This window comes from Coregonus clupeaformis, chromosome 11, assembly GCF_020615455.1.
Source record: "Coregonus clupeaformis isolate EN_2021a chromosome 11, ASM2061545v1, whole genome shotgun sequence".
Taxonomy (NCBI): Eukaryota; Metazoa; Chordata; class Actinopteri; order Salmoniformes; family Salmonidae; genus Coregonus; species Coregonus clupeaformis.
In genome coordinates this window covers 23381036-23406687 of record NC_059202.1, presented here as the reverse complement: position 1 = coordinate 23406687, position 25652 = coordinate 23381036, and the positions used below count along the sequence as shown (strand labels likewise).

Genomic DNA, 25652 nt, shown 5'->3' with positions numbered 1-25652 from the left:
GAACAGAAAAACTAGTCACCAGACAGGACCCGACTCAGACTGCCGGGATCGTTACAGTACCCCCCTCCGACGAACGCCACCGGGCGGACTCCCGGAGCGCCAGGATGGAGGCGGTAGAAGTCACTGATGAGGTCAGCATCTAGGACCTGTCGCCGCGGAATCCAACTCCTCTCTTCAGGACCATACCCCTCCCAGTCCACGAGATACTGGAAACCCCGGCCCCGCCGTCTGGAATCCATGATGCGACGCACCGTGTAGGCAGGACCACCTCCGATCATCCGAGGAGGAGGAGGAGGAGGCGGAGGAGGCAACAGAGGACTGAGGAAAACAGGCTTGAGGCAGGAGACCTGAAAGGTGGGATGGACTCTGAGCGTCCTCGGGAGTTTGAGTCGAACTGCCACCGGATTGATCACCTTCTCCACCACAAACGGACCAATGAACTTCGGTAACAACTTCCTAGACTCAGTCCGTAACGGAAGATCCCGTGTGGCCAACCAGACCCTATCTCCGATGGAATAGGTGGGAGCGGGGATCCGGCGACGATTCGCCTGGAGCTGATACCGGTCCGAAACTCTAAGGAGTGCCTTTCTGGCCCGATGCCAGGTCCGGTGGCAACGACGAATATGGGCCTGAACAGAAGGCACTGAGAGCTCCTTCTCCTGAGAAGGGAACAGGGGAGGTTGGTAGCCATACAGGCACTGGAAGGGAGACATCCCAGTGGCAGATGTAGGGAGAGTATTGTGGGCATACTCAACCCAAGGCAACTGAGAGACCCAGGAGGTGGGGTTGGAAGAGACCAGGCAGCGTAGCGTGGATTCCATCTTCTGGTTGGCTCTCTCCGCCTGACCATTGGATTGGGGGTGAAAACCAGATGTGAGACTGACTGTAGCTCCAATGGCCAAACAGAAGGACTTCCAGACAGCAGAGGTAAACTGAGGGCCACGGTCGGAAACGATATCACTGGGCAAACCGTGGACCCTGAAAACCTCCCTAACCAGGATCTCGGACGTCTCCGAGGCAGAGGGAAGCTTGGCAATTGGCACAAAGTGGGCGAACTTGCTGAATCTGTCCACGATAGTCAGAACGACCGTGTTCCCCTCAGAAGCGGGCAACCCAGTGACGAAGTCCAGGGCCAGATGCGACCATGGTCGCCGGGGAATAGGAAGGGGGGTGAAGTAGTCCAGAGCTGGGCCGATTGGTACTCTTATTCTGCGCACACACTGGACAGGCAGCAACAAAACCCTGAGTATCCTCGGCCATGGCAGGCCACCAAAAACGTCTGCGAAGAAACGCCATTGTCCGAGCCACGCCAGGGTGACAAGCCATCTTGCTGGCGTGGGACCATTTGAGGACAGCAGGACGAACCGACTCAGGCACAAACAACCGACCGGGTGGACCGTTACCGGGACCGGGCTGAGTCCGAAGGGCCGCCAGCACCTCCTCCTCAATCTTCCACATAACTGCTCCCACGACGCAGTTCCGGGGGAGAATTGTCTCGGTCTTGGACCCACTCTCCTCCGTCTTGGAGAACATCCGGGACAAGGCGTCCGCCTTGCCGTTCTTAGATCCAGGTCGGAACGTCAGGGAAAACTTGAATCGTCCGAAAAACAACGCCCACCTGGCCTGACGGGAGTTGAGACGTTTAGCCGATTGCACGTAAGCAAGATTCTTGTGGTCAGTCCAGACAATAAACGGTTGCTCCGCCCCCTCCAACCAGTGGCGCCACTCCTCCAAGGCAAGTTTCACCGCGAGAAGCTCCCGGTTACCCACATCGTAATTCCTCTCCGCAGGCGAAAGGCGACGAGAGTAGTAGGCGCAGGGATGGAGTTTACTGTCCGTGGAGCATCGCTGCGACAGGATGGCGCCAACTCCCACATCAGACGCGTCCACTTCAACGACGAACTGACGGGCCGTGTCCGGTTGAGAGAGAATCGGTGCGTTGGTGAATCGCCTCTTCAAATCCAGAAACGCTCGATCCGCCTCCGGATTCCACTTGAAGGTCCTGATACTGGAAGTCAAGGCAGTTAACGGAGCGGCCACACGGCTGTAATCCCGGATGAATCTGCGGTAGAAATTCGCAAACCCCAAAAATCTCTGGAGCTGCAATCTCGTACCGGGCTGGGCCCATTCCAGAACCGCTCTAACCTTCTCCTGGTCCATCCTAATCTCTCCCCTGGAGATGATGTACCCGAGAAAGGATGTCGTGTGGGCGTGAAACTCGCACTTCTCGGCCTTCACGAACAGGCGATTCTCCAACAATCGCTGCAGAACCTGCCGGACATGCTGGACGTGGTCGGAAGGTTCCTTCGAGAAGATCAGAATGTCATCCAGGTAAACAAACACAAAGAGACCGATCATATCTCTCAGGACGTCGTTCACCATACTCTGGAATACCGCTGGAGCATTGGTCAGTCCAAACGGCATCACCTGATACTCGAAGTGACCCATCGGTGTATTGAAACCCGTCAACCACTCGTCCCCCTCTCTGATCCGGACCATGTGATACGCATTGCGTAGGTCTAGCTTGGTGAACACCGTAGCACCCTGTAAGGAGTCGAAGGCAGAACTCATCAAGGGCAGGGGATACTTGTTCTTGACCGTGATGTCATTCAACCCCCCGATAATCAATACACGGTCGAAGAGAGCCATCCTTCTTACCCACAAAGAAGAATCCTGCCCCCAGGGGGTGATGACGAGGGACGAACGAGACCAGCAGCTAGGGACTCCTTGATGTAGGTCTCCAAAGCCTCACGTTCAGGTCGGGAGATACTGTATAACCTTCCCTTGGGGTAGACAGCTCCAGGGAACAGGTTGATGGCACAATCATATGGTCGGTGGGGAGGGAGTGACAGAGCCTTCTGCTTACTGAACACTTCCCCCCAAATCGTGATATGTCTCGGGAACCAGGGACAAATCTGGGGGTTTAGCCTCAATCACCTGACTGGGAACCGAATGGGGGCAGGCAGTCTTGAGACAGTTAGCATGACAATCAAGGCTCCAACTCGTTACCTTGCCCGTCACCCAATCGAACGTGGGATTGTGTTCCTTCAGCCAGGGGTATCCAAGGACCAGAGGAACATGGGAAGACGGCAGAATGAAGAATGAAATCATCTCAGAATGATTCCCCGACAACCGCATCTTAACCGGTTCAGTCCTCATCGTGATACGTGCCAGACTACTGCCGTTCAGAGTGGTAGCTTCAATGGCTTCCGGCAATTGCTCCTTGGAAAGCCCCAGCTGTTCCACCAACTCGGCATCTAGAAAGCTTCCATCGGCACCTGAATCGATAAAGCGTTAATCGCTAAGCTCTGATTCCTTTTCATAAGGGTAGCCGGGAAACGGGGTCTGACAGAGGTATTGAGAGGTCGAAACTGGCTCGCTAAAAGTCCTCCCAACTTTAGCGAGCCGCGCGAGTTTGACGACCCGACTGGAACCTGAGAAGCTGATCGGTTGGGACGGAACCCATTGCTTCTCCCTCCTTCGCTCTCGGACTCGATTATCCACCCGAATAGACAAGGCTACCAAGCTGTCCAGGTCACTAGGCTCCGGATAGGAGATCAACTCATCCTTGAGCTGCTCCGACAGACCCTGGTAAAAGGCCGCTTGCAGAGCCTCCTCATTCCACCCACTCTCCACAGCCAACGTCTTGAACTCGATCACGAAGTCGGCCACGCTGCGAGTTCCTTGGCGAAGCGAAAACTAGTCACCAGACAGGACCCGACTCAGACTGCCGGGATCGTTACAGTACCCCCCCTCCGACGAACGCCACCGGGCGGACTCCCCGGAGCGCCAGGATGGAGGCGGTAGAAGTCACTGATGAGGTCAGCATCTAGGACCTGTCGCCGCGGAATCCAACTCCTCTCTTCAGGACCATACCCCTCCCAGTCCACGAGATACTGGAAACCCCGGCCCCGCCGTCTGGAATCCATGATGCGACGCACCGTGTAGGCAGGACCACCTCCGATCATCCGAGGAGGAGGAGGAGGAGGCGGAGGAGGCAACAGAGGACTGAGGAAAACAGGCTTGAGGCAGGAGACCTGAAAGGTGGGATGGACTCTGAGCGTCCTCGGGAGTTTGAGTCGAACTGCCACCGGATTGATCACCTTCTCCACCACAAACGGACCAATGAACTTCGGTAACAACTTCCTAGACTCAGTCCGTAACGGAAGATCCCGTGTGGCCAACCAGACCCTATCTCCGATGGAATAGGTGGGAGCGGGGATCCGGCGACGATTCGCCTGGAGCTGATACCGGTCCGAAACTCTAAGGAGTGCCTTTCTGGCCCGATGCCAGGTCCGGTGGCAACGACGAATATGGGCCTGAACAGAAGGCACTGAGAGCTCCTTCTCCTGAGAAGGGAACAGGGGAGGTTGGTAGCCATACAGGCACTGGAAGGGAGACATCCCAGTGGCAGATGTAGGGAGAGTATTGTGGGCATACTCAACCCAAGGCAACTGAGAGACCCAGGAGGTGGGGTTGGAAGAGACCAGGCAGCGTAGCGTGGATTCCATCTTCTGGTTGGCTCTCTCCGCCTGACCATTGGATTGGGGGTGAAAACCAGATGTGAGACTGACTGTAGCTCCAATGGCCAAACAGAAGGACTTCCAGACAGCAGAGGTAAACTGAGGGCCACGGTCGGAAACGATATCACTGGGCAAACCGTGGACCCTGAAAACCTCCCTAACCAGGATCTCGGACGTCTCCGAGGCAGAGGGAAGCTTGGCAATTGGCACAAAGTGGGCGAACTTGCTGAATCTGTCCACGATAGTCAGAACGACCGTGTTCCCCTCAGAAGCGGGCAACCCAGTGACGAAGTCCAGGGCCAGATGCGACCATGGTCGCCGGGGAATAGGAAGGGGGGTGAAGTAGTCCAGAGCTGGGCCGATTGGTACTCTTATTCTGCGCACACACTGGACAGGCAGCAACAAAACCCCGAGTATCCTCGGCCATGGCAGGCCACCAAAACGTCTGCGAAGAAACGCCATTGTCCGAGCCACGCCAGGGTGACAAGCCATCTTGCTGGCGTGGGACCATTTGAGGACAGCAGGACGAACCGACTCAGGCACAAACAACCGACCGGGTGGACCGTTACCGGGACCGGGCTGCGTCCGAAGGGCCGCCATCACCTCCTCCTCAATCTTCCACCTAACAGCTCCCACGACGCAGTTCCGGGGGGAGAATTGTCTCGGTCTTGGACCCACTCTCCTCCGTCTTGGAGAACATCCGAGACAAGGCGTCCCGCCTTGCCGTTCTTAGATCCAGGTCGGAACGTCAGGGAAAAATTGAATCGTCCGAAAAACAACGACCACCTGGCCTGACGGGAGTTGAGACGTCTAGCCGATTGCACGTAAGCAAGATTCTTGTGGTCAGTCCAGACAATAAACGGTTGCTCCGCCCCCTCCAACCAGTGGCGCCACTCCTCCAAGGCAAGTTTCACCGCGAGAAGCTCCCGGTTACCCACATCGTAATTCCTCTCCGCAGGCGAAAGGCGACGAGAGTAGTAGGCGCAGGGATGGAGTTTACTGTCCGTGGAGCATCGCTGCGACAGGATGGCGCCAACTCCCACATCAGACGCGTCCACTTCAACGACGAACTGACGGGCCGTGTCCGGTTGAGAGAGAATCGGTGCGTTGGTGAATCGCCTCTTCAAATCCAGAAACGCTCGATCCGCCTCCGGATTCCACTTGAAGCTCCTGATACTGGAAGTCAAGGCAGTTAACGGAGCGGCCACACGGCTGTAATCCCGGATGAATCTGCGGTAGAAATTCGCAAACCCCAAAAATCTCTGGAGCTGCAATCTCGTACCGGGCTGGGCCCATTCCAGAACCGCTCTAACCTTCTCCTGGTCCATCCTAATCTCTCCCCTGGAGATGATGTACCCGAGAAAGGATGTCGTGTGGGCGTGAAACTCGCACTTCTCGGCCTTCACGAACAGGCGATTCTCCAACAATCGCTGCAGAACCTGCCGGACATGCTGGACGTGGCCGGATCGTTCTGTCACGAGTTGCTAAGCCAGAACCCAGAAGCAGACCAGGACAAGGTAAGTTGAAACGAAGGTGAGTGTTTATTACAAATTCAAGAGTGATGCTGAATAATCCAGGGAACAGAGCGGGCGGCGTTGATTAGTTGTTGGGGGTGCAGTGGTTGATCCCATCCTGGGTCGGCAGCCGCCGACCACCAGGCAGAGGTTGGATGAAGGTTCCGGACGGGTGACTGCAGATGGAACAAAACGGGGGTAAGTAAGCAACAAACCAACAAGGTGCAAAAACAACAAAACTAACGCTAGGCTCTAAGACTGATACTCTGGTAAACCTACTGTTCATGGCTAACGATCCGGCAGGGAATGGATGTTAGGCCAGAGCCTAAGAAGGGTGATGATCAGGACCAGGTGTGCAGATTGCTGATGGGATGCAGGTGCGGAAATCAAGAGAGCTCCCCGGAGCGTTCCCGAACCCTCGGGAAACTGGAGATCACGAACAGAAAAACTAGTCACCAGACAGGACCCGACTCAGACTGCCGGGATCGTTACACATCTCAAACTGTTGAATGAGTTTCCTGTAAACAATAGATATTATATTCCTTCTCTTTGAGCCATGTAAATATTGTTCTTCTTTTGTTATTATCAGCTAAGCCATTACAATTATAACTGGCTATACTTATTTCACCATACACCATAATGAGATACAAGTTTCAAGTCTATTTATCATTATATATGTTTGTAAATTTACCAATAAAAAATAGCGTAATGATTGAGTGTCCATATAGCTGTACCGTGATATTTGCACTGCTACGGAGCAACCCTTCAATTGTTCTCCACTAATTCCCCCGCTAAAGCCCCTCCCCATCCCAAGTTGAGCCGTCATCCCAGTGATCAGCATCCCACCCACGTCCCTCCGCATCCCTAAGGCCCCGAGAGGCCAGGACCCGTCCATCGAAAACAGCACACAGTACCACCCACAAAACAGAAGCAGATTAACCGCCAAAAGCATTTCCAATGCTTTCACCTCTATATATATATAACTATTTTTTTTAAATTATGCATATCCTATTTTCCATCATTATCAATTAATATGCGTAATAATGTCGGCAGTTCACGCGTAGGATTCTAACATATAACCCGGATTGCCATTGTATTACATTTAATTCATTGACAAGCAATTATTATCCTAGCAAATAATTCCCACGGTCCATCCCATACCCCCCAACATCCCCACCCCCCACAACAGATGCCAGACAAGCACACACGCACATACTCACATACTCCAACACACTCAACCCCCCTCCTCCACAATCCACCATAAATCAGATACTCAACGGCTGTTATATCCCAGAGCCCAACTCGAGAAATAACTTGATTTACGAGTGCACATACAGTTAAAGCTGATTGAGAAAGCATGCAGATTGAGCAGAAATTGATAACAATGTGAGATTTGATTAATCTACTTAATCTATGTCAAGTCCTAGGTGATGGAGATCAGATCCACCCTCTTCACCTGAGACACAAACACTCTGATCCCCCTGTTGTAACCATTTTCCCAAGCATCTCCATGCGGTCAGACCTTTGATTATTTTGTGCCACCTGGGCTACAATGATAAACCCCCCTCTCTGATTGTCCGAGTGTGACCCCCCTCCCCATGGGTTACTGCAGCCAGTGTTGCCAGCACTGCCACTACCTGGGTGGGCGTACCCCACCGGAATCCCAACCGGCTAGGTAAAAGGTCGTCAAGGTTCTCATTAGCAGCTTTGAGAATTTCCTTGTATATTATGCTCTCCCATCAGGGGGCTCTGGCTTTGTAGGACCAACCCTGCCAGGCAGGCTCAGAATCTTGAGGGGGCGGTGCTGCTCAAGTAGGTCTCTGACCGCATTTATTTCTCTGTTTAGGCTGCATATTCACAGCAGGTCCAGAAAAGAGATGGGAACTTCTCTTTGGTGTATGGGTCGCTCAGGTCGGTGTCCAGGTTATATGGTTAGGGATCTTTCCATCATGATAGGACAATGAAAAATTAGATTAGATGTATACTATATTGAAAGTGTATATCCCTCATCTACACAAAATTGAAAGCTCTCTCTCACTACCCCTGCTCATAGGCCCCCGGTCAGCTCTGGGATATGCAACCATTTCCCCTCTCACTCACTTAACGCCGCACCTTTTCAAACACAAAAATGCACACCACATGGTTGACTGGGGAAGAAATGGGCCGAGCGTGCAAACGCACCCGTATCCACATCTGCTGCAAGGGGGAAAGGACACCAGAGAGAACACAGGACCAACCACAACAACCATCCGCCAAAACAACAACCTCCCGCCAAAAAAGCCATGTTCTAATTATTTGTATTTAAATATGTATTATTCTGCTTGTTATATCGTTTTATCCTTTTATAAAATACTATACTTACTATAAATGTTATTTAATATTACAATCCCTATCATTGCTAGTATCAGGTGCTCCAATATTTGACTCCTCTATTACAACTTTTAGAATAGCCATGGAGTAGTCTTTGTGTCTCTGAACATTTGTTTGTCAATATATAATTTATCCACCACTAGTGAAACACGTTTCCCTTTTAATCTGTTTTCCTTGAAGATTGGATACAGAACTTTGCGCCTTTCTACAATCTCCCTCGGGAACTGATCATTCATGCCTATTTTCGTGCCAGCAAGTCTTTTTCCTAGGCTTTTCACCATAGCTTTATCCTTAAAAAAAGCAAATTTGGCAACGATTGGGCGCTCATATTTCTGTCCTCTTTTTCCGAAACGATGTACACGTTCGAGTTGGATTTTATCGACAGCCTCGAGTGGGATTTGTAGCGCTGTATGCATGAAGTCCTTCATAATATTCTCTGTTATTTCTCCCTCCTTTTCCTGAATACCCGTAAGTACTAGATTTTCCCTCATCGATCTAGTTTGGCTGTCTAGTAAGGCTTCTCTCAGAAGATTGTTCTCCTTTTTTAGTTCCCTAACGTCCGTTTCCATTTTAGAGACTGTCACTTTTAATTATTTGGTTTCTTTCTCCATTACCAAAGCTTTTTCTTCACTCATTTGAAGACTCGCTTTCAACTCTTTTACGTCTTTACTGACCAATTCTAGTATGCCCAATTTGTCATTTATCGACTTCAACAGGTCGCTTTCCACACTTACCATACCCAGTGGTGAAAAGCATATATCATCTGTATCAGTCGATGAGTCGCGTTTCCTTTTGGGGATCGGCTCTCCACGCTTGTCTTCAGTCATTTTTGGGTGTTGCGTGTTGTTGTAATATTTGTCGATATATTTCTCTAGCCTTATGATCTGTTTTGTGTTATTATCCAGATTGAATTATATTAACTGCGAATATATGAAATGCTAATATTTAGTCTAACTTACTGATTTTGAATATTATGTTTTTATCTTGAGGTGTTTCGTACCGATTTCTATTCAATACGCCATCTTGTCTACGCGTGCCCCGCCTCTACTCTACCTTAGCTTAGTGATGAGCTTTGACGGCACTATGGTGTTGAACGCTGAGCTGTAGACAATTAACAGCATTCTCACGTAGGTGTTCCTTTTGTCCAGGTGGGAAAGGGCAGTGTGGAGTGCAATTGAGATTGCGTAATCTGTGGATCTGGTGGGGCGGTATGCGAATTGGAGTGGTTCTAGGGTTTTTGGGATGATAGTGTTGATGTGAGCCATGACCAGCCTTTCAAAGCATTTCATGACTACAGACGTGATTGCTACGGGTCGACAGTCATTTAGGCAGGTTATCTTGGCATTCTTGGGCACAGGGACTATGGTGGTCTGGATGAAACATGTAGGTATTACAGCCTCGGCCAGGGACAGGTTGAAAATGTCAGTGAAGACACTTGCCAGTTGGTCAACGCATGCTCTGAGTACACATCCTGGTAATCCATCTGGCCCTGCGGCCTTGTGAATGTTGACCTGTTTAAAGGTCTTACTCACATCGGAGAGCGTGATCACACAGTCATCCGGAACAGCTGATGCTCTCATGCATGCTTCAGTGTTGCTTGCCTCGAAGCGCGCATATAAGTAATTTAGCTCATCTGGTAGGCTCGTGTCAATGGGCAGCTCGCATCTATACTGTACGTACGGTCACTGTGGGGACGACGTCATCGATGCACTTATTGATGAAGCAGTTGACTGATGTGGTATACTCCTCAATGCCATCGGATGAATCCCGGAACATATTCTAGTCTGTGCTGGCAAAAACAGTCCTGTAGCTTAGCATCTGCGTCATCTGACCACTTCCGTATTGAGCGAGTCACTGGTACTTCCTGATTTAGTTTTTACTTGTAAGCAGGAATCAGGAGGATAGAATTTTGGTCAGATTTGCCAAATGGAGGGCGAGGGAGAGCTTTGTACACGTCTCTGTGTGTGGAGTAAAGGTGGTCTAGAGTTTTTTTTCCTCTAGTTGCACATGTGACATGCTGGTAGAAATTAAGTAAAACGGGTTTAAGTTTTCCTGCATTAAAGTCACCGGCCACTAGGAGCACCGCCTCTGGATGAGCATTTTCTTGTTTGCTTATGGCCATATACAGCTCGTTAAGTATGGTCTTAGTGCCAGCATCGGTTTGTGGTGGTAAATAGACAGCTACCAAAAATATAGATGAAAACTCTCTTGGTAAATAGTGTGGTCTACAGCTTATCATGAGGTACTCTACCTCAGGCGAACAAAACCTAGAGATTTCTTTATTATTCTATTTTGTGCACCAGCTGTTATTGACAAATAGACACAGACCACCACCCCTCATCTTACCGGAGGTAGCTGTTCTGTCTTACAGATGCACGGAAAACCCATCCAACTGTATATTATCCATGTCGTCATTCAGCCACGACTCAGTGAAACATAAGATATTACAGTTTTTAATGCCCCGTCGGTAGGATAGTCTTGAACGGAGCTCATCCAGTTTATTCTCCAATGATTGCACATTGGCCAATAGGACGGATGGTAGATGCGGGTTACCCACTCGCCTACGAATTCTCACAAGGCATCCGGATCTGCATGCCCTGTATCTCTGTCTCCTCTTCATGCGAAAGACAGGGATTTGGGCCTGGTCTGGGAGCAGCAGTAAATCCTTTGCGTCCAACTCGTTAAAGAAAAAATCTTCGTCCAGTTTGAGGTGAATAATCGCTGTTCTGATATCCAGAAGCTATTTTTGGTCATAAGAGACCGTGGCAGAAACATTATGTACAAAATAAGTAAAAAAATATATAATAGCACAATTGGTTAGGAGGCTGTAGAACGGTGCCAAACTTCACAATCTTTAATCCCAAATCGATCATCACATCATATCAGCTTCCATTAACAATTTAACCCACCGCCTTAACCCTCCCACAATGAAACACAAACAATGAAGCACCCAATGAAAAGCAACATAATCACATTGAACAGCAATGTCATGAACCCTGCATCCTGAGTCGGTTCCTGCCTGTGTTGCCATTTTTCCGCTCGGAATCTCCAGTTTCCTGAGGGTTCTTGAACGCTCCCTGCCTGGTTGCCGGGCGACGTTGCTAGGCGGGAGATCTCCCGATTAACCGCACCTGCATTTCATCAGCGATCTGCACACCTGGTCCTGATCATCACCTTCATAAGCTCTGACCTGACATCCATTCCCTGCCGGATCGTTAGCCATGAACAGTATGTTTATCAGTGTATCAGCCTTAGAGCTTCTAGCGTTAGTTTTGTTGTTTTGCACCTTGTTGGCCTGCTGTGTACTTACCTCCGTTTTGTTCTATCTGCAGTCACTCACCCGGAACCTTCACCCAACCCCTGCCTGGTGGTCGGCGGCTGCCGAGCCATTATTGGACCTGCCACTGCACCCCCACCAACTCATCTCCGCCGCCCGCTCTGTTCCCTGGATTATTCAGCATCGCTTTTGAATCTGTTAAATAAACACTCACCTTCGTTTCAACTCACCTTGTCCTGGTCTGCTTCTGGGTTCTGGCTTTGTAACCCGTGACAGAACGATCCGGCCAGTAATGAACCCAGCGGACCTGGACTCTGTTCGCCATGCCATTACCCATCAGGAGAAGATGTTGGGACAACATAGCACGGCACTACAGGAGATAGCGTTGTCAGTTCGGAACCTTTCCACCAGTCTGATGAAGATCCAGGCCCAGCTCAGTTTGCCGGTGGAGAATCCACTACCGGTTTCACCCATCTCGCCTGCCGCTTCTGGAGCTGTGTCCTTCCGTGAGCCCAAGGTTCCGACGCCGGATAAATATGAGGGGGAGCTGGGAAGATGCCGTTCTTTCCTTATGCAGTGTGGCTTAGTGTTCGATCTACAGCCCAACTCTTATGCCACAGACAAGGCTAGGGTAGCCTTTGTTATTGAGTTGCTGCGTGGTCGAGCGCTGGAGTGGGCTTCAGCCGTTTGGGAACGACAGGACACCTGCATGGCTTCATACCAGGAGTTCACGGCCGAGATGAGGAAGCTATTCGACCATTCCGTCCGAGGTATGGACGCAGCTAGGCGCCTGTTTTCGCTTCGCCAAGGAACTCGCAGCGTTGCCGACTTCGTGATCGAGTTCAGGGACGTTGGCTGTGGAGAGTGGGTGGAATGAGGAGTCTCTGCAAGCGGCCTTTTACCAGGGCCTGTCGGAGCAGCTCAAGGATGAGTTGATCTCCTATCCGGAGCCTAGTGACCTGGACAGCTTGGTAGCCTTGTCTATTCGGGTGGATAACCGAGTTCGAGAGCGAAGGAGGGGAGAAGCAATGGGGCCCGTCCAATCGATCAGCTTCTCAGTTCCCAGTCGGGTCGGGGGGTGGACCAGAATACGTCGATCATTGTCCACCACACAGGATTAGTGGAGAGGTCCGGCCTCCGATTCTGAACCCATGCAAGTGGGGGCGGCACGGGTTAACCAAGGAGGAGCGCCAACATAGACGTAAGACCAACTGCTGCCTCTACTGTGGTAGTTCGGGACATTACATCTCCACTTGTTCCCGGCGGTCGTCAAACTGCTCGGCTCGCTAAAGTTGGGAGGACTTTTAGCGAGCCAGTTTCAACCTCTCAATACCTCTGTCAGACCCCGTTTCCCGGCTACCCTCATGAACAGGAATCAGAGCTTAGCGATTAACGCTTTTGTCGATTCAGGTGCCGATGGAAGCTTTATTGATGCCGAAGTGGTGGAACAGCTGGGGCTTTCCAAGGAGCAATTACCGGAAGCCATTGAAGCTACCACTCTGAACGGCAGTAGTCTGGCACGTATCACGATGAGGACTGAACCGGTTAAGATGCTGTTGTCAGGGAATCATTCTGAGGTGATCTCATTCTTCATTCTGCCTTCTTCCCATGTTCCTCTGGTTCTTGGATACCCCTGGCTGAAAGAACACAATCCCACGTTCGATTGGGTGACTGGCAAGGTAACTAGTTAGAGCCTTGATTGTCATGCTAACTGTCTCAAGACTGCCTGTTCCCATTCGGTTCCCAGTCCGGTGATTGAGGCTAAACCCCCAGATTTGTCCCTGGTTCCCGAGACATATCACGATTTGGGGGAAGTGTTTAGTAAGCAGAGGGCTCTGTCACTCCCTCCCCACCGACCATATGATTGTGCCATCAACCTGTTCCCTGGAGCTGTCTATCCCAAGGGACGGTTATACAGTATCTCCCGACCTGAACGTGAGGCTTTGGAGACCTACATCAAGGAGTCCCTAGCTGCTGGTCTCATTCGTCCCTCGTCATCACCCCTAGGGGCAGGATTCTTCTTTGTGGGTAAGAAGGATGGCTCTCTTCGACCGTGTATTGATTATCGGGGGTTGAATGATATCACGGTTAAGAACAAGTATCCCCTGCCCTTGATGAGCTCTGCCTTCGACTCCTTACAGGGTGCTACTGTGTTCACCAAGCTAGACCTACGCAATGCGTATCACCTGGTCCGGATCAGAGAGGGGGACGAGTGGTTGACGGGTTTCAATACACCGATGGGTCACTTGAGTATCAGGTGATGCCGTTTGGACTGACCAATGCTCCAGCTGTATTCCAGAGTATGGTGAATGACGTCCTGAGAGATATGATCGGTCTCTTTGTGTTTGTTTACCTGGATGACATTCTGATCTTCTCGAAGGAACCTTCCAACCACGTCCAGCATGTCAGGCAGGTTCTGCAGCGATTGTTGGAGAATCGCCTGTTCGTGAAGGCCGAGAAGTGCGAATTTCACGCCCACACTACATCCTTCCTCGGGTACATCATCTCCAGGGGAGAGATTAGGATGGACCAGGAGAAGGTTAGGGCGGTTCTGGAATGGGCCCAGCCCGGTACGAGATTGCAGCTCCAGAGGTTTCTGGGGTTTGCGAATTTCTACCGCAGATTCATCCGGGATTACAGCCGTGTGGCCGCTCCGTTAACTGCCCTGACTTCCAGTACCAGGACCTTCAATTGGAATCCGGAGGCGGATCGAGCGTTCCTGTATTTGAAGAGGCGATTTACCAACGCACCGATTCTCTCTCAACCTGACACGGCCCGTCAGTTTGTCGTTGAAGTGGATGCGTCTGATGTGGGGGTTGGCGCCATCCTGTCCCAGTGATGCTCCACTGACGGTAAACTCCATCCCTGCGCCTACTACTCTCGTCGTCTTTCGTCTGCGGAGAGGAACTACGATGTGGGTAACCGGGAGCTTCTCGCGGTGAAGCTTGCCTTGGAGGAGTGGCGCCACTGGTTGGAGGGGGCGGAGCAACCGTTTATTGTCTGGACTGACCACAAGAATCTTGCTTACGTGCAATCGGCTAGACGTCTCAACTCCCGTCAGGCCAGGTGGTCTTTGTTTTTCTCGGACGCTTTAATTTTTCCCTGACGTTCCGACCTGGATCTAAGAACGGCAAGGCGGACGCCTTGTCCCGGATGTTCTCCAAGACGGAGGAGAGTGGGGCCAAGACCGAGACGATTCTTCCCCGGAACTGTGTCGTGGGAGCAGTTATGTGGAAGATTGAGGAGGAGGTTATGGCGGCCCTTCGGACGCAGCCCGGTCCCGGTAACGGTCCACCCGGTCGGTTGTTTGTGCCTGAGCCGGTTCGTTCTGCTGTCCTCCAATGGTCCCACGCCAGCAAGATGGCTTGTCACCCTGGCGTGGCTCGGACGAGGGCGTTACTTCGCAGACGATTTTGGTGGCCTGCCATGGGAGAGGATACTCGGAGGTTTGTTGCTGCCTGTCCAGTGTGTGCGCAGAATAAGAGTGCCAATCGGCCCAGCTCTGGACTACTTCACCCCCTCCCTATTCCCCGGCGACCATGGTCGCATCTGGCCCTGGACTTTGTCACTGGGTTGCCCTCTTCTGAGGGGAACACGGTCGTTCTGACTATCGTGGACAGATTCAGCAAGTTCGCCCACTTTGTGCCCATTTCCAAGCTTCCCTCGGCCTCTGAGACGTCCGAGATCCTGGTTAGGGAGGTTTTCAGGGTCCACGGGTTGCCCAGTGACATCGTTTCCGACCGTGGTCCTCAGTTTACCTCGGCGGTCTGGAAGTCCTTCTGTTTGGCCATTGGAGCTACAGTCAGTCTCACATCTGGTTTTCACCCCCAATCTAATGGTCAGACGGAGAGAGCCAACCAGAAGATGGAATCCACGCTACGCTGCCTTGTCTCCTCCAACCCCACCTCCTGGGTCTCTCAGTTGCCTTGGGTTGAGTATGCCCACAATACTCTCCCTACATCTGCCACTGGGATGTCTCCCTTCGAGTGCCTGTATGGCTACCAACCTCCCTTGTTTCCTTCTCAGGAGAAGGATCTCTCAGTGCCCTCTGTTCAGGCCCACATTCGTCGTTGCCACCGGACCTGGCATCGGGCCAGAAAGGCCCTCCTTCGAGTTTCTGACCGGTATCAGCTCCAGGCGAATCGTCGCCGGATTCCCGCTCCCACCTATACCATCGGAGATAGGGTCTGGTTGGCCACACGGGATCTTCCTCTACGGACTGAGTCTAGGAAACTGTCACCGAAGTTCATTGGTCCGTTTGTGGTGGAGAAGGTGATCAATCCTGTTGCAGTTCGACTCAAGTTACCGAGAACGCTCAGAGTCCATCCCACCTTTCATGTCTCCCTGCCTCAAGCCTGTTCTCCTCAGTCCTCTGTTGCCCCCTCCGCCTCCTCCTCCTCCCCCTCGGATGATCGGAGGTGGTCCTGCCTACACGGTGCGACGCATTATGGATTCCAGACGGCGGGGCCGGGGTTTCCAGTATCTCGTGGACTGGGAGGGGTATGGTCCTGAAGAGAGGAGTTGGATTCCTCGGCGACAGATCCTTGATGCTGACCTCCTTCGTGACTTCTACCGCCTCCATCCTGGCTCTCCGGGTGGTCCGCCCGGTGGCGTTCGTCGGAGGGGGGGTACTGTCATGAACCCTGCATCCTGAGTCGGTTCCTGCCTGTGTTGCCATTTTTCCGCTCGGAATCTCCAGTTTCCTGAGGGTTCTTGAACGCTCCCTGCCTGGTTGCCGGGCGACGTTGCTAGGCGGGAGATCTCCCGATTAACCGCACCTGCATTTCATCAGCGATCTGCACACCTGGTCCTGATCATCACATTCATAAGCTCTGACCTGACATCCATTCCCTGCCGGATCGTTAGCCATGAACAGTATGTTTATCAGTGTATCAGCCTTAGAGCTTCTAGCGTTAGTTTTGTTGTTTTGCACCTTGTTGGCCTGCTGTGTACTTACCTCCGTTTTGTTCTATCTGCAGTCACTCACCCGGAACCTTCACCCAACCCCTGCCTGGTGGTCGGCGGCTGCCGAGCCATTATTGGACCTGCCACTGCACCCCCACCAACTCATCTCCGCCGCCCGCTCTGTTCCCTGGATTATTCAGCATCGCTTTTGAATCTGTTAAATAAACACTCACCTTCGTTTCAACTCACCTTGTCCTGGTCTGCTTCTGGGTTCTGGCTTTGTAACCCGTGACAAGCAAAGCTAAAGCAACCAAATTACATTGAACTTCTCATCAAATGATCCTGTAAAAAGCTTTTGAATGACATTAAGATCTTTATCTCGTTCTATAGTAGTAAGTTAGAAGCCTTTCATTGTCCTTGTAGAATCAGAGTCAGAATAACCAGGTCACACTGCTGATGAAGAGCCATCTATTCACAACCTTGTACTTACAATAAGAATTTACAGTATTAGCATTTCATTGGAATCACTATTATTTCATCTTAGTCAGTGTACACATACAATTGTCATTCGAAAGTGAAAATATCTTACTTCTCCATCTCGATATGAAGTCTTAGATTTTTCTCGATCCAGGGGGCTCTTTAAAGAGATAATTTGAGTATGTCCAGTTACATTACATTATCATGTAGGATTAATCCATGTCCAATTAGAATCCAATTAGAGATTGAGTTCTTATACTAAATATAGGCTACCTCAAATGTTAATATTGGTGTTAGTTTTCAGTAGATTGTAGAAACATTGGTCACACTTTAAAGGAACCATAACGGTAACACTGTTGTTCAATATATAGGTCATGACAGGCAAATATATAAGTCATAACTCTATCATTCCAGTTGACATTATTTGTCACTTTAAGATGCGCTTATTGATTACACATTGATTATGTGCTCAGATGACACTAATCAAGCAGATCCAAACACATCACACAGCATGGGAAACTGAAGGTATTCGTTTGTGACATTCACACACAAAACAAGTTACAAAACGTAACTCACTATGCCTCTAATCATGATGAAAAAACAGGAAAAAACGATTAATCAAAATAATTTCAATCTTTTCACATGCTCCTTCTGAACTTAGCCTACTTCAGTCTACGTGTTAGCGCAGGGCTTCATATGCGACATGCTGATGCTGCCTGCAGAGGTATGTTCATAGAGATCCTATAATTCACACATTTATTGTTTTATACCATTGATATACCACATTTGATGCATTTCTAGAATTCATGTTTTCCTGACCAAGATGGCAGATTTTTTGTCATGTTGCTAGGATACCAAATTCCACTAGTGAATTGTAGGATCTCTATGGGTATGTGACCCAGTCCTACCATATTCTTGCGGGCCTCTGCGAAGATCCTCTTCTCCTCCTCCAGCCTCCTCTTGGCCTCCTCCTCCGCTTTCTTCTCCTCTGCCTCTCTCCTCTGACGCTCCTTGTCCTCGAAGCTGACACACAACTTCCCTGGCTCCAGGTTCAGCATGGCCATCAACACCTCGTCGTCGTCATCATCATCCACTATCTGGAGAAGGAGGACAATGATGAGAGAGCTCAAACTAGTCTCTGACATCTTGGGGCTCACAATGTCAAACATATTAAAAAGGACCTCTAAAGAGTGATTATATGCCTGGTCCCAGATCTGTTTGTGCAGTATAGCCAACTCCTATGGACGTTTGGCATGGCAGTGACCATAGGAGTTGGCAAGACAGCACAAACAGATCTGGGACCAGGCGAAGTGACCATCACATCACACTCACTGACCATGCCTCTCCTGGCCTTGGCGAAAGCCCTCCTCTCCTCTTCCATTCGTCTCTTGTATTCAGCCTCTGCTGCCTTGCGTTCATTCTCTACCCTCTGTTTCTCAAGCTCCTCGAAGCTCAGCCTCAGTTTACCAGGCAGGATGACCTCTCTCTCACCTTGAGCTCCTTGTGAGTCCTCCTCATCTTCTCCCTGCAAGTACATATAGTTCCAAAGTCACACCAGGCACAAGGCTGGGAAGTGTAGCTCAGGTGGTTAGAACAACAACCACCACAACCACAACACAGGTTCAATCCCCGAACGAGATTCAGAACACCTAATGAAGGGTTGATTAAATAACCATTATAACTATATTATACACAACATGAAAGTTCTGACAGATGTGTGTAGTTACAGTATGGTTTTCAGAAAGGGGACTTGTGATGGACAGTTTAAGTTAAGAGACCTTATGCAATGCATGTGATAGAATTTTAACCTGTGTAACTACATTACTATAACTACATTACACAACAACATTCAAGCTCTGACAGATACATTTAAAAAAGTATTATCAAGACCTAAAGACAGCACAAGTCAACTTCAAAAGCACAAGAGGAAAGCGCTGAATGAAAGGGCGTATGAAGGGACTGAGCAGGGTTGGAACGGAACGGCCACTCTGCTAATTTACCTCCAAGGTTGATCTAGCACTGAAATACTGTATCTCAGCTCTCACAAGGAAAGAACAGGACATTGAAATGTGATGTGCTAATAAGCAAATAAAAAAATTTGCTATTAATGTTTTATAAGATCAGTCACCATTTCCAGCTTGGCCTCCTCAAACGTTTTCTTCTCATCCTGCAGATGTTGTTTAGCCTCCCTCTCTGCCTGTTTCCTCAGGCGTTCCTGCCTCTCCTTCTCAGCCTCCTCAAATGTAATCTTTAGCTTCCCAGGAGTCACCTGCTCCTTCTCTGTGGGCTGTTCCTCGTCCTCACCCTGCGTTGACACAATCAGTCTACATCAGAGACCACCATATCCACATGAAGTATTGACACAGACAGAATAGAATAGCTTTCATGAAACATTTGATTTTCCTAGAAACACCTATGATCTTTCCTGTGTGGGCTGACATAAACAATCTGCACTTAGACCAGCCATGAAGTATTGTATTGAAGTATTGACACAAATTGACACAGGTATAATGGCTTTCATGAATTATTAGATTCCTAGAAACAGCTATGCTGCCAGTCCTGCCGAAGCCTATGGGAGAGGTTCTCTTCAGCTCACCTGGACGACCGAGCGCTGCTTGGCCTCGCGGAAGGAGCGCCTGTTCTCATTGTAGCTCTTCTTCTTCTCCTCCTCTGTCCTCTTCTTCTGCTCTTCCTCGCGGTTCTTCTCTAGGTCCTCAAAGTTCATCTTGATCCTGCCTGGAGGTCGCGACGGCATCGCCGGCACCATGCGGACCAGTATAGCGTCATCTCCCTCCTGACATAAATGGACAAAAGCCATTGTTAGAAGAGGAAATTACAATTAAGATTGGATAAGATACGATAAGACAAGACAGTACTTAATTCATTCCCAAAGGGTATTTAACACATCAAACATCAACAAAACAAACCATTTCCTGGTCTGTGAAGTTAACAAATGAAGTGGTCGTGTTTATTCAAGTAATGGGCTAAAGCTATGTTATACATTATGAAGTTATTAGTTGAGACCTGTCAAAATGGAAAGAAAATCCCCACAAATAAAATACACACACACACACACACACACACACACACACACACACACACACACACACACACACACACACACACACACACACACACGAAGATAGGCCTTGAAGGAGAACATTATTTTGGTAATGGCCAACATTTGCAGTAGACATGTCATTGAGTGTCAACCCTAAGATAGGAGCGTCTAATTCGGTCAGCTAGGGGGGGGGGGGGGGGATTGCTAATAAACCAGGAAGATTTCCCCAAGTTTTCACCAACTACTACAGTATAGGTACATGCAGTAGGTTGCAGTGAAAGGAGGCAGTGAAGAGAGAAGTTTATCTAGCTTTCATCATGTTCAAGAGACGAATTACTGTAATTCAGTGGAGTAGAACTAATATCAACACTGTGTGTACAGGAAGCACTGAATATAAACAGACAATATCCATGCAGCCTGTCCATCCACAGCCAAACCAAGCGTATTTCCACATAAAATAAACCCTTTCAATAGGCTTTGCCAGAGTAACTATGTTGGAACATCTCTGTAATTGCCCTGCGCCAAGATAGAAAGTACTTTCAGTACCACTCTTAGAATTAGTCTAGTAGTAGTAAGTACTATGTAATTCTCTATCTAGTACAAGGTCATTAACATATTCATTTTAGATATCCTGAAATGGCACACTAAGGTTAATGGTTGCCACATTGTGTATTTCATTTGAATTTGAAAGAATAACATTAATGTTTTCTATTGTATACTTGAAATTTGCATGAGAAATTTGAACAAATTTGAAATGTCAAACATTTGTAGGCCTAATGCTTCCTAGTGTTAAACATACGTGTGTGTTATTACTTGTAACCATCTAGCATCTTGTTGTATCTAGGTCAACATCAATGTGGTAATGCAGAACTGGCTTCAGTCCAGTTTGGCATGGCTACAACTACAGCTAGCCTAGTGTTAGCCTCGGCTTCCAGGCGTCATACCGAAGGTAGGATGAAAGCCTGTGGCAGAGGTTAGCCTAGCTTTAATGCACAGCTAGCGCTGAACGCTTCCAAAGCAGTCAGCCTATTTCAGTTTATGGCACATTCTAAGACCTGTTTCTGTAGAAGGCTGTGTGATGATGCATGTGAAGATTTATATGATATATCTCATATATTTATAGCATATACTGTATCAGACATGATATGTGCTCTCAGAGCTGCCATGGATTGAAGCACCACTCAAGTCCATTGCAGGATTTCCCTCCAACCTGCAGCAACAGTTAGCCTTTCAAATGGCACTTAAAATACATCATCCAGGTGGCAGTTGAGGATTACCTGACTGATTACACAGAGATGGAGGCCAATCCCACAATGGGGGCAGTGACTGAGCAATCCAACCCTACTGTCCCACTTCCCCTATTGTCTACATTACAGTATACCTCTGGCCCAACAAAGGAACCCCGCAAGCTTACCTCTGCAGCTTTCTTGACCAGCTCTTTCTGCATTTTCGCTTTCTCCTTGATGTCCTGGGCGGCGCGCTTCTTCCTCTCCTCCTCCATCCTTTTCCTCTCCTCCTCATGTCTCTGCTTCTCCATCTCGGCAAATTTCCCCTTCACGCTGCCTGTAGAGTGTAGACCCCACATGTTGATGATGATAATGAGACCCGCAACATTTTACAACAGTTTGCAATGGAACATGACAATGAGCGTTAATTATTGGATAAATCCAGGTAGTCTCTCCCTGTTTCAGTTTGTTTCCTTCTGTTTGTTGCCTAATGGATACGACCTAGGTGGTGAGATGAGGATTAGAACAGCGCCCTCTTCCTCAACCCTCTCCCAGCCCACCTGCCCCCCATTTCCTACCTGTGATCTTGGGGACGTAGGATTTCTCAACCTTGGCCGGCTTCACCTCCTCCTCCTCATCACTGGAGGCGAGTAGTTATTTTATCTGTGGTGGATCAGACCAAGAGCGTTGCTAAGAGGTTATCGGTTTATCTGGGATCATCTGCTCTGCACGCTGGCCACCTCAGGAGCCATGCTGGGCCCAGAAAGTACTCAAGGCCCTAATCTGATGTAATAGCACGAGCAAGTGACCTGCAGGGAGGCCTCTGATTGGATCATGCGGTTGTGACATAAGGGGAGATCAACATTTAGGCATCCGGTCTCTGAGAGTTAGCTACGACAGTACAGGGTGTTTTCTTCCCCCCTCCTGAGTATCAATGTGTTCATCCCTTGTATCAGACGTTGCTTGTTTTACTACAATGATCCCTGTGGTACAGCTTGTAATAAAGGACAATGTGTAAAATAGAAAATGGATTTAGTATGTTCTCAACTATCCCCATGTTTTGGGTATAAGTTTGCTCTAAATGGACATAAGTACAAACCAAGCACATCTATTACATAATTGTTAAGATATTTCAATAGATTGTTGAGATTCTTTGTGCAAATGTCACGCCCTGGCTCTGGGGACTCTAGTATGTTGAGCCAGGGTGTGAGTTTTCATTTGTGTTCGTTCTAGTATTGTGTTTCTATGTTGGCCAGTGTGGTTCTCAATCAGAGGCAACGTGAATCAGCTGTTGCTTGTTGTCTCTGATTGGGAACCATACTTAGTCAGCCTGTTTCCCACAGTATGGTGTGGGATCTTGTTCCTTTTGGTTTGTGTTTGTACCGTAGGACTTCACGTATCGTTTGTTGTTTTGTTCGTGTAACATTAATAAAAAGCATGTTCACCTTCAACGCTGCGCCTTGGTCCTCCTCCTTCGACGATCGTGACAGAAGATCCCACCAGAACTGGACCAAGCAGCGGGTCCAGGAACCATCGCCAGGGAAATCTCTAGCGGATATCCAGCGCCTCCTCGACTGGGTCAAGCCGTGTGAGCAAGAGAGGGGCTTGACTTGGAAGTAGAAGGGCGAAAGGCTGGCGAGAGATATGGAGACCTGGTCCAAGGGAAGGAGAGAAGCCCAGAAATTTTTTAGGGGGGGGCTCACGCCGTGGACGACGGGGCAGCAGGAGACCGCGATAGAGCGGCCCAGCGGGTTGGCAGAGGAGGCCGCCAGGTTACGGGGGCCACTGGTCAAAAAGGGGAAGGAAGGTGTAGAGGCACGGCGAGAGGTACTGGGGTGTGTTACCAGTCCGGTCCGGCCCGTTCCTGATCCCTGCGTAGGGCCAGTGGTGTGTGTCCCCAGTACGGTCCGGTCTGTTCCTGTCCCTTGCACCGAGCCTGTGGTGCGCGTCGCCAGCCCAGTCCGGTCCATTCCTGCTCTCCGCACCAAGTCAGTGGTGCGCTTCGTCAGCCCGGTCCGGCCCGCTCCTGCTCCCCGCACCAAGCCAATGGTGCGCGTCGCCAGCCCGGCCCGGCCTGTTCCTGCTCCCCGCACCAAGCCAATGGTGCGCGTCGCCAGCCCGGCCCGGCCTGTTCCTGCTCTCCGCACCAAGTCAGTGGTGCGCTTCGTCAGCCCGGTCCGGCCCGCTCCTGCTCCCCGCACCAAGCCAATGGTGCGCGTCGCCAGCCCGGCCCGGCCTGTTCCTGCTCCCTGCACCAAGCCAATGGTGCGCGTCGCCAGCCCGGCCCGGCCTGTTCCTGCTCCCCGCACCAAGCCTATGGTGCGCGTCGCCGGCCCGGCCCGGCCTGTTCCTGCTCCCCGCACCAAGCCTATGGTGCGCGTCGCCAGCCCGGCCCGGCCTGTTCCTGCTCCCCGCACCAGGCCAATGGTGCGTGTCGCCAGCCCGGTCCGGCCCGCTCCTGCTCTCTGCACCAAGCCAATGGTGCGCGTCGCCAGCCCGGTCCGGCCCGCTCCTGCTCCCCGCACCAAGCCTATGGTGAGCGTCGCCAGCCCGGTCCGCCCCGTTCCTGCTCCCCACACCAAGCCAGTGGTGTGCGTCGTCAGTCCGGCACGGCCCGTGCCTGTTCCACCGGTGCCTGGTCCGGCACCGGTCAGCTGCTTCACGCCGGAGCTAGAGCAATCCGCTCCACCAGTGTGCAGTCCAGCTCCGGCCAGCGGGGCCAGACCGGACCAGGGGTACTTTGGGGGGTTGGAGAGGGAGTGGGGATCAGGCCCGGAGCCGGATCCGCCGCCAAGGCGGAGTGCCCACCCGGTCCCTCCCCTGTGGTGTTTGGTTGGCGCGGCCGGAGTCCGCGCCTTTGGGGGGGGTACTGTCACGCCCTGGCTCTGGGGACTCTAGTATGTTGAGCCAGGGTGTGAGTTTTCATTTGTGTTCGTTCTAGTATTGTGTTTCTATGTTGGCCAGTGTGGTTCTCAATCAGAGGCAACGTGAATCAGCTGTTTCTTGTTGTCTCTGATTGGGAACCATACTTAGTCAGCCTGTTTCCCACAGTATGGTGTGGGATCTTGTTCCTTTTGGTTTGTGTTTGTACCGTAGGACTTCACGTATCGTTTGTTGTTTTGTTCGTGTAACATTAATAAAAAGCATGTTCACCTTCAACGCTGCGCCTTGGTCCTCCTCCTTCGACGATCGTGACAGCAAAGTGATATGATGCTGATATGAGTTCTCCAGTACACCCACACTTCTGTTGTTGAGGCTTGTGCTCCATGCCATGCAGGTCACAGTTAGTTGGGGTTATCGCTCTCTGTGTTTGACCTACGACCTGTTGCTTCCTGCCGTTGTATTCCCTCTCCTTGACGTACTGCTCCTTCCTTTTCTGGTGCTCCTCCTGGCTCCTCTTACTGTTGCGCTCCTCCCTGGCCTTCTGCATAGCTTCAGACTTGTTCTTCACGTCAGCCTTACCAATCTGGGGCACGTAGCTCCTGGCCACTGGCTTTTTGGAGCGCAGAAGTCTCTGGAGAAAGTGTTCATGTTAGATTGTAAAGGATTGGGAGAAATGGATTGCTAAGGTAAAGATTTATATGTAGGAGTGTGGTTCTCAGAACTAAAAGAGACGTTTTGAATAGTGCTATTTAGCTGAACGGTACAGAAACTTTATGAAAGATCTACAGGCCGTCACTCCGTAATGCATGGATAGGCAACTTTGATGGGGGTGGGGGCCACAAAAAATCAGAACTCATCAGGCTAGCAATTCTGCATACCCACATTCTCACCCACACATGTAGTCAGAGCCGGCCCTAGCCTTTTGAGGGCCCTAAGCGAAATTTGATCCGCGGGCCCACAAAAGGGGGGAAGTTATGGCCCGCAGCCGGCCAGTTGCCCATCCCTGCCTTAATGTAAAATCTGTGGTTGGCTCAGCAACGTGCTACACTCCAGATTGACTCTTTTGAATGGTAAACCTATCCGGAAGCAAAGTATCTATCAAATAGATCCATTTTAACTGTTGATAGCAGGATGAACACACAGCGCCTTGCCTCACCTCTTGTTTCATTGCCACCTCAAAGACGTTCTGTGACTGGTTCTTCTCTTCTTTCTCCTCTTCATCGTTCATGTTGTGTGCCTCATCTTCCTCCTCCTCCTCCTCCTCCTCCTCGGGCTCCTCCACAAACGGCTACTTTTGAACTAAGATAAACATTATTTTCTTTGTTCCTCTAAAATAGTCATAATCTCCATACACGACATGTGCCTCATCATGCTTGTTGTGTTCCACATCGTCCTCTTTGTGTGCCTCATCATGAT

General features: G+C 50.3%; 1 protein-coding gene across 1 annotated transcript in view; it reads right to left on the bottom strand.

Moving 5' to 3' along the window:
* LOC121576543 (nexilin-like) overlaps nt 1–22020 on the bottom strand; it is a 33501-nt gene extending 11481 nt beyond the window's left edge. Inside the window, exons 1-6 of the mRNA XM_041889770.1 lie at nt 21932–22020; nt 21542–21690; nt 19663–19860; nt 19195–19371; nt 18403–18591; nt 17975–18163 (exon numbers count right to left, since the gene is read on the bottom strand). Coding sequence (XP_041745704.1) covers nt 17975–18163; nt 18403–18591; nt 19195–19371; nt 19663–19860; nt 21542–21664 — 876 coding nt within the window. The 5' untranslated portion in view covers nt 21665–21690; nt 21932–22020. The remainder of the gene's footprint in view (nt 1–17974; nt 18164–18402; nt 18592–19194; nt 19372–19662; nt 19861–21541; nt 21691–21931) is intronic.
* Between the last annotated feature and the right edge of the window lie 3632 nt (nt 22021–25652).